We start from the raw sequence: 12,262 nt of genomic DNA, 5'->3' as shown, positions 1-12,262 counted from the left end.
GAGGGTGGGGATGACTTACACCCCACATCTGGCTCCATGGGACAGGAGAAATGTGACCGCCACATCAGGGACACAGCACTGACATCCACATCCCTGGACTATTTGGTTACCAAGGGCAAATAAATTGACATGCGGATTGTTGGGGTTTATGGGGGATTCTCATTAAACATATGATTGGTTGAGTTGTGGACTCTGTGCTTATCTCTGTCTCTTTTTTTTTACAGGCGGGGAAAATTATTATTTTCTTCAGAAGGAAAAATGTCCATATCCTGTCACGGTTCCTGTTATGGGCTATTATCCTGGTATGTTGCATCACATTGATGGTAACATAATTGTAGTCTGCAAAGGCAGACATGTAGACTACAATTATTACCATATAACTGAAATCATGACTACAGTGTAGTCTATAGGTCTTGCTTACAGTAGATGCCTTACTGTGCCTTGTGGTCATTAAACAGAAGGCCATATGACTCACAGAGCAGGGTAATTGGAAGCTCTATGTGTTCTACTGTGCCTTCCAGGTAATGTCTTCTCCAGCTACTCAATTATTAGTCATATAGTGTATGTAGTTATGTAGCAAAAATAAGTTAAGTGAATGTTTCATATAGATTCTTGTAAACCATGTTTTTTTTTATCTATAGACCCAGTAGGACACAAAAAACCCGGTTTACATTTTTTTCGGCCCATAGGTGGCGCAACAGCAACCAATTCAAAACGCTAATTCGTGATTACTTACAAACTACTCATCAAATATTTATCAAATTTGATGGGTTGTTGCATCATGAGCTGAGGCACAACCTCTGAAAATTTGACCACAATCCACCTATAGGTGGCGCTACAGCAACAGATTCAATATGCAAATACACAATGGTGCAAGAGCTACCTGACGATTTTTAACAAAAACCTTATTTAAACAGAAACAGAAAGTGTTTATTTTCAATTCAAAGGGTTTATTCTTGAACCTTTGATAAAATGGAACATGGATCCTTGTTAATAAGAAAACAAAAATAATAATACTCCCCCCTCCAGAGAAAAAAATATATAAAAGGAATGCTCAACAGTACACATTCTCAACTTAACAAATCAACAAAGAATCAATCACTGTAGGCATCATCGTCATCACTCTCAGCATCATCATCTTGAAGATTATTACATGAATCTTCTGCAGCTTCACATTTGCAGAGCTCTGTGCATGGAAGATTATTGACTTTGCAAGAACAGCGGCCGCTGCACTTGCTGGCAACACATGCACACTTGACTAGTTCTACGACTGCCTCTGGTGCAGGTGGAACCTTTGAGACTACAGGGACACAACTTCCATCCTCTTGCTGCCTCCATTCCAAAGATAGTGGATCTAAAACCTTTGGCTGAGCCACAATGTCTTGTGCCCATACATTTGCTTGCCAATGTGCTCGCAGGATATGTTCTATGATGGACCCTTGCGTTGGACATATCTTTTCCACACCCTGATTGGCCTTGAGCTGTTTAAACATGTGCCACCGAAGTACTTCAGCTGATTCATAGCCAGGTTTGAAGAGCTGACACATAAACTTTTCACACCCAGCTAACACCTCTGAGGATGGATAAGGGCCAACACCAAGCTCAGCAAGTGCATGGAGTACATCATCACCAGCCTTCATGAATGATTTGAAGCAGGTAGATTTTCCTTCTCCTCTGATGTGACCAGTGGTATCACAACCAGTAAGCGTGTGAAATCCTGGCAAAGCTGCTGCTCGTTCAGGACCAATGGCCATGTAGATGGGTCTCAGTTTTATCATCCGTCTTTGATCTCCAGTGCCCATGATGATTGCGCTCTCTGGTTGAAGGTCTGGTACCCTTCGAAGGGCAAGTACCAACACATCAGTGTCACATGAGTATATATGTGGTGTTTTACCTAAACGACTCACTGCTACTGCATACAGAACCAGTAATGTGTCTGCCTCTTCTTGTGTACTTGTGACGTTCACCATGTTTGTGTTTGTGGACATGACACCCTTGTGTGTGTGTGTGTGTGTGTTGTGATTGGCAGTTTGCAAAGATCAACAGCTTTTTGTGCAAGGTAGAGAACAAGGTTGACCTTGGTTTCCTTGGTTCCCAGAAAAGCCTTGAAGTCTTTGATCGTTGTGGAATCTTCTACTTTGTACCCCTTGTCTTGTGCTCTTCCTGCTGTACGGATTTGTCTTGTTCGGTCCTTCATGGATTTTGTGACTGTATAGTTGTCAAATAGCAGGTATATATCTGTGTATTCTCGTGCCTTCATGTCAACACTCCGAGTAAAACATTCTGCAAGATCTCGGCAACATTTTATTTCACCTTTCCGGACATTTATCTCCTGCACGACTGCCATGCCATCAATCAAGATACTGGTCAACATGTGTGCTGATGGGCTACTCTGCATTTCTATCGATTCTTCAGGAGATGCAGTCCCTGAAACCACTCCTTCCAATTCATGGATAAGAGCAGACTTGGCTGAAGTCGGAAACAGAGAACCATCAGACTTCATTAGGCTTGCATTGTGATCCGCAAATTCGTATGTTCCCACAACGTTCTGCAGGTCAAGTTCTCTAGAGGACTTGGCAACGAGAAGCAGGCGAACAAACAGTGAGTTGGTTGATTTCAAGCTGACTACCTCAGATGATGCCTTAAGCTTGATAGTTTTGCATCCATCTTTCCAGGTCCGATACTTAAGCTTTGACATTTTGTCCCACATGTTATTTTCCCCTCTGACCCTCTCATTCACAAAAAAATCCAAGTTCTCTGCTCCCTCGTAATGTGCCTCAGCTCATGATGCAACAACCCATCAAATTTGATAAAAAAATCGACGAGTAGTTTGTAAGTAATCATGAATTTGCTTTTTGAATTGGTTGCTGTAGCGCCACCTATTGGCCGATCATGGTGACATTTTTATGGTGTCTTCTGGGACACATCATACATTTGTGCACCAAATTTGGTGAAGATGGCCATGCAGATTTGAAGAAATGATGTTGACAGAAATACAGACAGACATAAAATACTGCGTCACATTGCCAAATGTTGCCATGGTGCCAAAATAGTGCCAGGGCGGGGGAAAAAAATGTAAACCGCTTTTTTTGTGTCCTACTGGGTCCATAGAACAGAAAAAACATGGTTTACAAGAATCTATATGAAACATTCACTTAACTTCTTTTTGCTACATAACTAGTTGTTAAAAATCGTCAGGTAGCTCTTGCACCATTGTGTATTTGCATATTGAATCTGTTGCTGTAGCGCCAGCTATAGGTGGATTGTGGTCAAATTTTCAGAGGTTGTGCCTCAGCTCATGATGCAACAACCCATCAAATTTGATAAATATTTGATGAGTAGTTTGTAAGTAATCACGAATTAGCGTTTTGAATTGGTTGCTGTAGCGCCACCTATGGGCCAAAAAAAATGTAAACCGGGTTTTTTGTGTCCTACTGGGTCTATAGATCAGAAAAAACATGGTTTACAAGAATCTATATGAAACATTCACTAAAATACACAATGACATACACTAATAGCTGCTGAAACTGTTCATTAGCAGTACTTAGTAGCCTGTGTGTGTGTGTGTGTGTGTGTGTGTGTGTGTGTGTGTGTGTGTGTGTGTGTGTGTGTGTGTGTGTGTGTGTGTGTGTGTGTGTGTGTGTGTGTGTGTGTGTGTGTGTGTGTGTGTGTGTGTGTGTGTGAGATGTGAGTATATTAAAATAACATATACAGTATGTGTGCCTGTATTTCCGGGCAGACATGGTATCCGGCACCCCAGGGGACACACACTGTCTCTCATTGCCGCTGTGTCCCACATGCGGTTTTTGAATGTTAGAATTGCGCATATTATTTACATTGAGCTCTAACATAGTAAAGAGCTCAGGTTCTCCTGGCCATCATCTGGACTTTGCTGAAGAGCACGGTCAGCTCATTCATTTAACCCAGACTCAACACACATGTATAGACCAAACAGATGCTTTTACCGATAAAATGGTTTTGTTTGTTTTCCTTTTTCTTTTTTTACTGTGCACTTACAGTAAATCGATTCAGGTGCAGAATGTTATTGTACTTAATGTAAAGATAAATAACTCAAACACAACTTAAAATGTTGAATATTAGACTTCTGCTTGGATAGCATGGAGGTCATAGTTTTGGAACGAGACTCGTTCTGGGTGGTCTCAAGATAAATAATAAAAGGAGAGAGGCAAGCTGGTCACTATTTCATTTAGAGAGGGAATGTGTCCCTCAGGGAAAAGCCAAGTGCTACATGAGACGACCCGTTGTGCATTCGTAAACCTACCAAAGGAAGCCAGTCGGCACTAACGAGATTGACAAAATCCTGCATGGTACGTCCACATTGTGTGAAATTGTGTGCAGCAGCCATTTCTTCTAATGCTGTTAGCGATGCAGCTCTTTCCAAAGAGGGTTGGTCAGAGAGTCCACGTTGCAGCCGCAGACATCCTGGCCAGTGACCTGGAGCGATGATGGACAGGAGTTAGCTGTGTCACAGTGCCTTTGAAATCACACTACTGAGGACAAGAGGGGTTCAATACCCTCAGCCGCGGAAATTAGAGGTCTTGTTGGGAACGTCAGCAGTAAAACACCCTGAATGTTCCCGGAGAAAGAAAATGTGATAGTTAACCACTTGAACCCTCTATACTTCGTAAACTGTTCTTGGTGCGCTCTTTCTTCCCTCTACACCAAATCTCAACAGTCACGCTGTGAGCTTGGCGAATTATTCCCCCCAGAATAGGGATGCTAGGGTTGAAGTGGTATATTTTAATATTTTGGTTAGATTTTATTTTATATTACTGCTAGTAAAAAGTAATAATAGCTTTATATTTATATATATATATATAACAAAAGCTCTCATAGTGGTGGTTGGGTGAGTTGCATGCTGTATATATGTACGAAAGCCTCATTTCAAATTCTATCATGTGTATTTAGCGTCAGTCTTTACAAGACAAATGTCCTCCTTACATTGCTGTTGAATCTTATTGACTATCATTGTATGCCACGTGGCTGGAGGGAAACCAAACAAATTACATCCATTTGGCTCCTCCCAGAGGCACAGGATGATAAAGTAATACATTTTGAAATGAAGAAAAACACATTAGGTTTTACATTTGCAGCACACTACACAGTAAAATCCTCAGTGTTAATTTAACAGGTCCATTTGGTTATATTTGTACACTCAGAGTTACAAAAGGATCAATTTATAGTGAGTATTTTACTGTGTACTTAACTTTACAAATGTATGAATTGTGCTTTAGGCGTAATATTAGAGATCATAGATTCAGGATCAGCTGTTTAAATGGTAAATCCATATACATGAAATAAAATCCCAGTTATTGAAATAAGAGAATAAAAGTAAGTTGAGATTTCTTTGCTGTGACGTTGTTTTGTTGAAAGAACAGGATACGTTTATTGATCTAGGAATACAAATATATATTTGCCAAGTGTAAACAGAGCGTCTCATTTGCAGACTAAAATTCATTTATCATAAAATCTGGTCATATTGTATTCTCTTCATGTGTATTGGTCTCGTCTTGCGCATGTTATTGGATCTCTTGCTAAATCTATTTATAATCCTACAGAGTTAAGTGTTTTACCCAACACGGAAAGTGAAATTAGTTAAAGTGATTGGCTTGCTCTTGATATTGACTTTTCTAATAAGATTTGGTCTCGGAGCGCAGGCTTGAATCTGTTCTTGAAGCGCCTCTTGTTTCAGACATGTGCTCTTGACATTAGCTGGTCCCCTTGGCAGAGGAAGGAGCTCATTTCTGCAGGCACCCAACCACAGGATTGGTATTATGAACAGGAGGCTCACAGACTGGTCCAGAGACTCAGTCCAGGCAGTGTATTCTACTGCCAAGACAGCGCGAGTGTTACAACACAGTAAGATTACCATCGTGTGAATTATAAGTCCGGAGTTGCATTGATATTTAGGTGCGACCGTGCATCTCCCTCCTAATAAACAACAGCCCATGTTAATTAAAGTCCAACGATCAGGCCCTGAGAGTGAGAGATTGAAATTGAGTGATTGCCCCACATACCAGGCGCGTCCCACATCCTGCTGCCTGCATAGCCTGGAGACTCAATCCCGCCACGGCTAGGCTATTTCCACACCATCGATTCTGTCATCTATACACATGATGGATATCCACATAACACGCATGTTTAGATTCTGATCTATTGCCCTGTGGTTTCTCTGTGGAGTACAAAATGTTTTTTCAAATATCCAGATCATATGTAAAGGTAAATAGATGACATAATAAAGACTTTTATTGATATACGGTTCATCGGTTCATATACAGTTAATCAGTATTATGGTTTATTAGGCATTGGAGAGGCCTAAGTCTCAAGTAGATTAGTCCCTGTCTGCAGCATATTGAAGTTTGACAGCTGCAGGTAGCTTTCGGTTTGAGAGGTGCAGCGTTCCAATGTGGAATGGATTGTGAAAGTGATGTGTTTACAGTCGTGTGTGTGTGGGGGGGGGGCACAGAGAGAGAGACACAGAGAGGGAGGGGAGAGTGAGACCTAAGGCCTGATTTATACTTAAATGCATGCCGGTGTCGCGCACCAAAAGATTATAGATCTACAAGCCCACACCGCGTCGCAGCCTGATGGGTTGTGAGCCTATACATCGGCTATTTACAGTGCACGACACGATTTGCAACCAAGTATAAATCAGGCGTAAGGGATCTTGTTGATCTGAGTCTGAGGTAATCGGCTAATCTGACGTACTCGTTTGATTCTGTTGGTTCACGTTTTAGCAGTCCAGTACGACCGTGCTTTATCGCCCAGCATTGATTTGAAATCTGTTTCATTTCCACCCTTAGGGAATCTGTGCAGCCATCCTTTCTAAGTGCACACGAGACGGGGGATTTATACCTGTCAATAAAAACCTTTGGTAAGTGCTTCCTGACCCTCTAAATCCAGCCACTTTCCTCACAAAAGAAAGGATGAGTTTCCAGGAGGCACAAATCACGGCCTGCTAAAACATGCGTTTACTTACCTCTAACGACAGCTACGACTGTAAATAATCACCCCGGCTGTCGGGAGTGTGAAGCAGAGGGGTTGTATGTGCCCAAACAATATCACTCTTCTTAACAGCCAGCAAAAAAGATGCTTTATATTCTTTACCAGCTCAGGGTGATGGGATGGGATCAGACACTGGGAATAGCATCTCTATAAATACTGTATTCGTATTTCCACCTGGTCCAATCATATGCCTCATTGTTCTGTTACTCGCATGCCTTTATGGATGTACTGTATCTGAACACTAAGCCAGACCTGCTGTCTTTGGTCACAAACATCTGATAAATGCTAGGTAATGATTTCTCATGAAATACATTATGATTACTACCTGAGATGCATAGATTACTTTACGACCTGCGAGTCTCGTCCACTCCCATATTACCCATAATGTTCTATGAATCATTTTAATGTCGTCAGGAAGAATACCATTTCATCTATGATGGCGTAAGCAAATTCTTCCTGATGTTCCACTGGGGTCTCTGTACAGCTGCAACCCCCCCTCCCCATTTACCTGCCCTGGTTTTATAGGCAGTTCATCTTGCACAGGTTATTGAGCTCTGGAGTATGAATCCCTGCCTGGATGTCTAGAAGTAATTAACTCTCTGCCAAGAGTCCTTTTTGGCCCCACTTCAGCTGAGATAAAAGATGCCTACTGCAACGAGGCTCTGGGAGGCAGCCATTTTACTTAAGATGATATTACATCAAACATTCTTGCACTTAAGAACAGACAGGGACATGGCAGGCTGGCATGGCTCCACTGGAGCACGTGCCAAGGACCCGCTGCTGATGCAAATATTTTATCTCATGCTATATAGCATGGTGTGTGTGCTGCAGCTCAGCGCTCAGCATCACAACAGGAGTTATTTGTCTACAATGCACCTGACGTTTTTTACTGCCATTTTCACACCCCTCCTGAAATGTTTTAGCGATTCCCAATTCTACTACATTACAACATGAAATGTGGCACTCCAGCTAGCCTAACAAAGTCTGTTTGTGTTGCTGACCCCCAGGTCTCTGTCCTATGTCATGTGCATGGGCTGTTTCTCATTCCTCCTGCTGGGGGCAATGTACTTTGTCATGGATATCAAAGGGTGGTGGGGTGGTCAGCCATTCATATACCCAGGTGAGTCCATACAGTGAACAGCTGAGTTGTGTTTCCACTCTCCTCGCTCTACTTTCAACCTGGCGTCCCTATTTTGGCATGTCATCTTTATAGGTGACATGCCAAAAATAACACTATTTAACAAGTGTAAATAGCCAGATTGGCTATTTACACTTGTTAAATAGTGTTAAACAAGCTCACAACATGTCACATTGCTATGTGTTGTGAGCTTGTAGATCGACATTCTTTGCCACACGACACAATTGTACAACAAAGTATAACATCAGGGCTTAAATCGTTAATTATTCTCTGTCACTTTCTGCTGTCCTCCTCAGGAATGAACTCCATCTTTGTGTACGTGGGCCACTCTCTACTGGGTTTCTATTTCCCCTTTAGCTGGGAGATGCGCTTCCAGGAGAGCCACATGGAGTGGCTCTTCCAAAGCCTGTGGGGAACATCACTGTGGGTGCTTATTTCCTACCTGCTCTACAGGAAAAGATTCTTCCTTAAAATCTAACTGCAAGTTGACCGTCTGTTTCCTCTCAATCCTTATACACAATTTCCTCAGCATTATCGTTGTACCGCCCACTGTATAAAAGCATTAATTTTCTATGAATAGCTTGCTGGAAACATTCCATTGCCTAGAGATGCTTGTAAGTGCCATTCATCTGATAGTTAAATAAAATTCTAAGAGTTTTTCCTAAATAGCTTCAGTTTGCCCTCTGATCCAGGTCTGTGGTCTACAACAGTTGGAGGTGTTGGTGCATGAGGCACATTGTCAACACTGCAATGTTATCCAATTACTCAAAATGATCCCTGTGTCTAAATCAGCAGATGTCTGATCCTCTGTCAGTCAGGCCAGCTGGGGATGTTTTATTTGGTGTCAGTTGTTTTAGGCACTGAATAGAGTGATTAAATCAAATATACTGAGGTGCTACTTAACAAATTAGAGCAAGTGATTCCACTACACACCAGGCTAGCCATTACGAGTCAGTTGCCATGGTCACGCCTCTTTTGTGTGTGTGTGTGTGTGTGTGTGTGTGTGTGTGTGTGTGTGTGTGTGTGTGTGTGTGTGTGTGTGTGTGTGTGTGTGTGTGTGTGTGTGTGTGTGTGTGTGTGTGTGTGTGTGTGTGTGTGTGTGTGTGTGTGTGTGTGTGTGTGTGTGTGAGTGTGTGTGTTGTTTGATATCTGTGTGTGTGCCATCTGCTCACTGAGTGGCAGTACTTTAATAGGGGTCAAGATGCACTGCTCACAAACGAGTGTCATTAATGTGACCAGAACCTTTTGCACTCTTGCTGTTGGAAAATCAGGGAAATTACCCAGCATCCAATTTGCCTGTTTGGTAACAGAGATGAGCTCTTACAATGTTGCACATCCCAGTTAAGATTTATTTATTTATTCTGGCAGTGAATGAGTTAAAGAGTACTTCTCTTTTTTTACCTCTTCTCCCATTATTTTAACATCACTCTTATATCCTCATTGTTACACAGTAAAATCCTCAGTGTTCATTTAACAGAGTGTACAAATGGAATCAAATGGACCTGTTACGTTTATAAAATTGTACACTCTCTGAGTTACAAATGGACAAATTAACATTTTACTGTGTTCTTCACATGATAATAGCAGTAAATTAAAAACCAATGCTATGCAACATTTTCACTTACACTATTTTTAACATCTGTGCCAGGGTTGAGTTTTTACTAAATCGGATTTGAAGGTGTCCATATGATTGATTGATTGATTGATATTGATTGGTCAATCCATAGATTGATAAACTGATCAACAGATTCACCAATCAGTACATTTCTTGGCATTTTGTTACCCAAATGAAGCTCTCATGTGAAATAGACTGAATATGATTGTATAACTGAGCATGCTGTGAGATCAGTGTGTCATTATCTGGACAGGTGGTGTTGATATTATGCATGGCCATCCAGTTATGTAATGAAATAACACTGTGCTTTTCTTCTGGGAGAAATCTTATTACACGCTATTTAGCAACAGTAATAACATTGGGTAATGCTGCACGGTGGCTTTGATAATTGCCTCACAAACATAATTTTGAATCCCCAGAAGGTGCCCCCTACCTTCTTGAACGTGAACCAAAAATCTAATTTGTCTCTCAAACTGCCGTATACTCCGCCAGCAGCAGAAGTGCGTTGCTGCTTCATCAAAAAACGAAAATTAAATCAATATTCACTTTCCACATATAAGATATCAGTTGTGTGCGTTGATCAAAGCGATGAAGTTGGTATCTTTCACCGCGGATCTCGAATATAGACATCCTGGACCACTTTGAAATGTGTACCATATACCAACGTTTTCAGAAAGCAAAGCCATAAGATAGCATTGTGGTTCCACGTGTCATGACTACACCATCACATTTGCTTGCCCTTATTGATCGGCATTGATCATGCGTCTCAAGATACCTATATAGTGTGGTATCTGGTAACTTTAGATTAAATAGCATGCCCTCATATAGACCAGCCGGCTCCTTATTATATCACATCATGGCTCATATATTCTCACTTGATGGTGCAAAGTGCAGTCCTGTCCTCATTGGCCTCATTAAGGCAATGCTGTGAATTAGTTAAGAATAGTTTTTACCATCACTTAACATAAATAATAGTTTAATAATATGTTTGAGGGTGCACTACCATTACATACCATTGATTGTGAATGGTCAGGTATATATATGTATATATAATAAATATATAACATTTATTAATATCTTCATTTCTATACTACAAGTAGTGGTAATAAAGCATCATAGTCAACTTCAACTTTAAGTTTATTGTCAGGTGTAAAAGTGTGGGTGAAATTATTTTTTGTACAAGTTTGTTAAATATCTGTTCAGTACAGTGCAGCAGAGACTGTGTTTTCAATATCCAGTGGAAGCTCCAGAGCATTCAGCTACGGCATAATGGCTCTTTGGGCCGTGGCCAAAATAATCTTTCTATATGGAAGCTGCTGAACATTTTCTCATAAAAATGTGGAGATGAGATGGCACAATTTCTGATTTTTAAACTGCAGTAGACCTTGTCATAGATTGAAACATTGGGTATGCAAATTATGATGAACCCTTTGTCTTTCTGTTAAACCATAGGAGTCCCTGATCGTTTCGGGGGCTAAATCTTAGCCTATTATGCCTCTATAGTAATTGAGCTAAAGAAAGAGCAAACATATTATTTGTACACACTGGTGTATGTGTATGCTATTATTTGTCCCTAAGCAAAGTCCTGAAGAGCTCTCAGCAAGCGTGTGTGTGTGTGTGTGTGTGTGTGTGTGTGTGTGTGTGTGTGTGTGTGTGTGTGTGTGTGTGTGTGTGTGTGTGTGTGTGTGTGTGTGTGTGTGTGTGTGTGTGTGTGTGTGTGTGTGTGTGTGTGTGTGTGTGTGTGTGCGCGCGCTACACAGGGAGACATTGATTGATTGGGGAGTGACTGTTGTGTGAGTGACTGGTGCCCTGGCCTGAGGGCAGAGTAATGCATCACTCCACACAAACCAAGATAATCGGACCGTCAGGGAGAGATCCCACACTTTAACACAGCCTTCAACCTCAGACATAACCCCTGTCTGAGAGGAACGCATGGTGGCCCCATAGGCGTCGGAGGTAACAGTGGTTTGCAACCTTTTCTGGACCAGGGCCCACTTGAAAATCTCAAAAGCGTTCGCGGCCTACCCATCTGACCACTTAACACGGCAGCCGAATGACAGATGGGTGGGCCGGCGTGCATTTTCAGAGCATGTTTATTGTAATGATCAATCAATCAATAGTATTCCATCAATAGAACTAACATATTATACTTATTTTATTTATGTTATTTATCTGTTGCACACTGCTTCTTTATTCATGATTTTGTTACCAATTATGGGGGCCCACTTGCAATATTCTCATGGCCCACCAGTGGTCCCCAGCCCACAGGTTGAGAACCACTGATATAATGGAATGGCCCATTCTCACAGAGGTTGGTGATTTCATCAGTTTCTGGTTAATGGTTTTTGTTCAGGCAGTGGTCGACATACCGTCCACCACATAGTATCTATCTAATCCAACAAAACACCCTGCCATGAGCCACTCCTTGGCAGTTGTTCAGCTGCTGTTGAGACAAACCATTTAGGTTGAGTTTGTTTTCCTCT

The 12,262-nt window shown here is 41.5% G+C and overlaps 1 protein-coding gene across 1 annotated transcript in view; it reads left to right on the top strand.

Moving 5' to 3' along the window:
• LOC311058584 (heparan-alpha-glucosaminide N-acetyltransferase) overlaps window positions 1-8,642 on the top strand; it is a gene marked incomplete at both ends in the record, with an annotated part of 32,069 nt that extends 23,427 nt beyond the window's left edge. Inside the window, 4 exons of the mRNA XM_084076046.1 lie at window positions 225-302; window positions 6,825-6,895; window positions 8,034-8,146; window positions 8,461-8,642. Of these exons, the coding sequence (XP_083932172.1) occupies window positions 225-302; window positions 6,825-6,895; window positions 8,034-8,146; window positions 8,461-8,642 (444 nt within the window). The remainder of the gene's footprint in view (window positions 1-224; window positions 303-6,824; window positions 6,896-8,033; window positions 8,147-8,460) is intronic.
• Between the last annotated feature and the right edge of the window lie 3,620 nt (window positions 8,643-12,262).

This window comes from Gymnoscopelus microlampas (genome assembly GCF_963454915.1).
Source record: "Gymnoscopelus microlampas genome assembly, chromosome: 13".
NCBI classification, from domain to species: Eukaryota; Metazoa; Chordata; class Actinopteri; order Myctophiformes; family Myctophidae; genus Gymnoscopelus; species Gymnoscopelus microlampas.
Note: the sequence above shows the minus strand (reverse complement) of the source record. Positions and strands in the feature narration are given on the sequence as shown.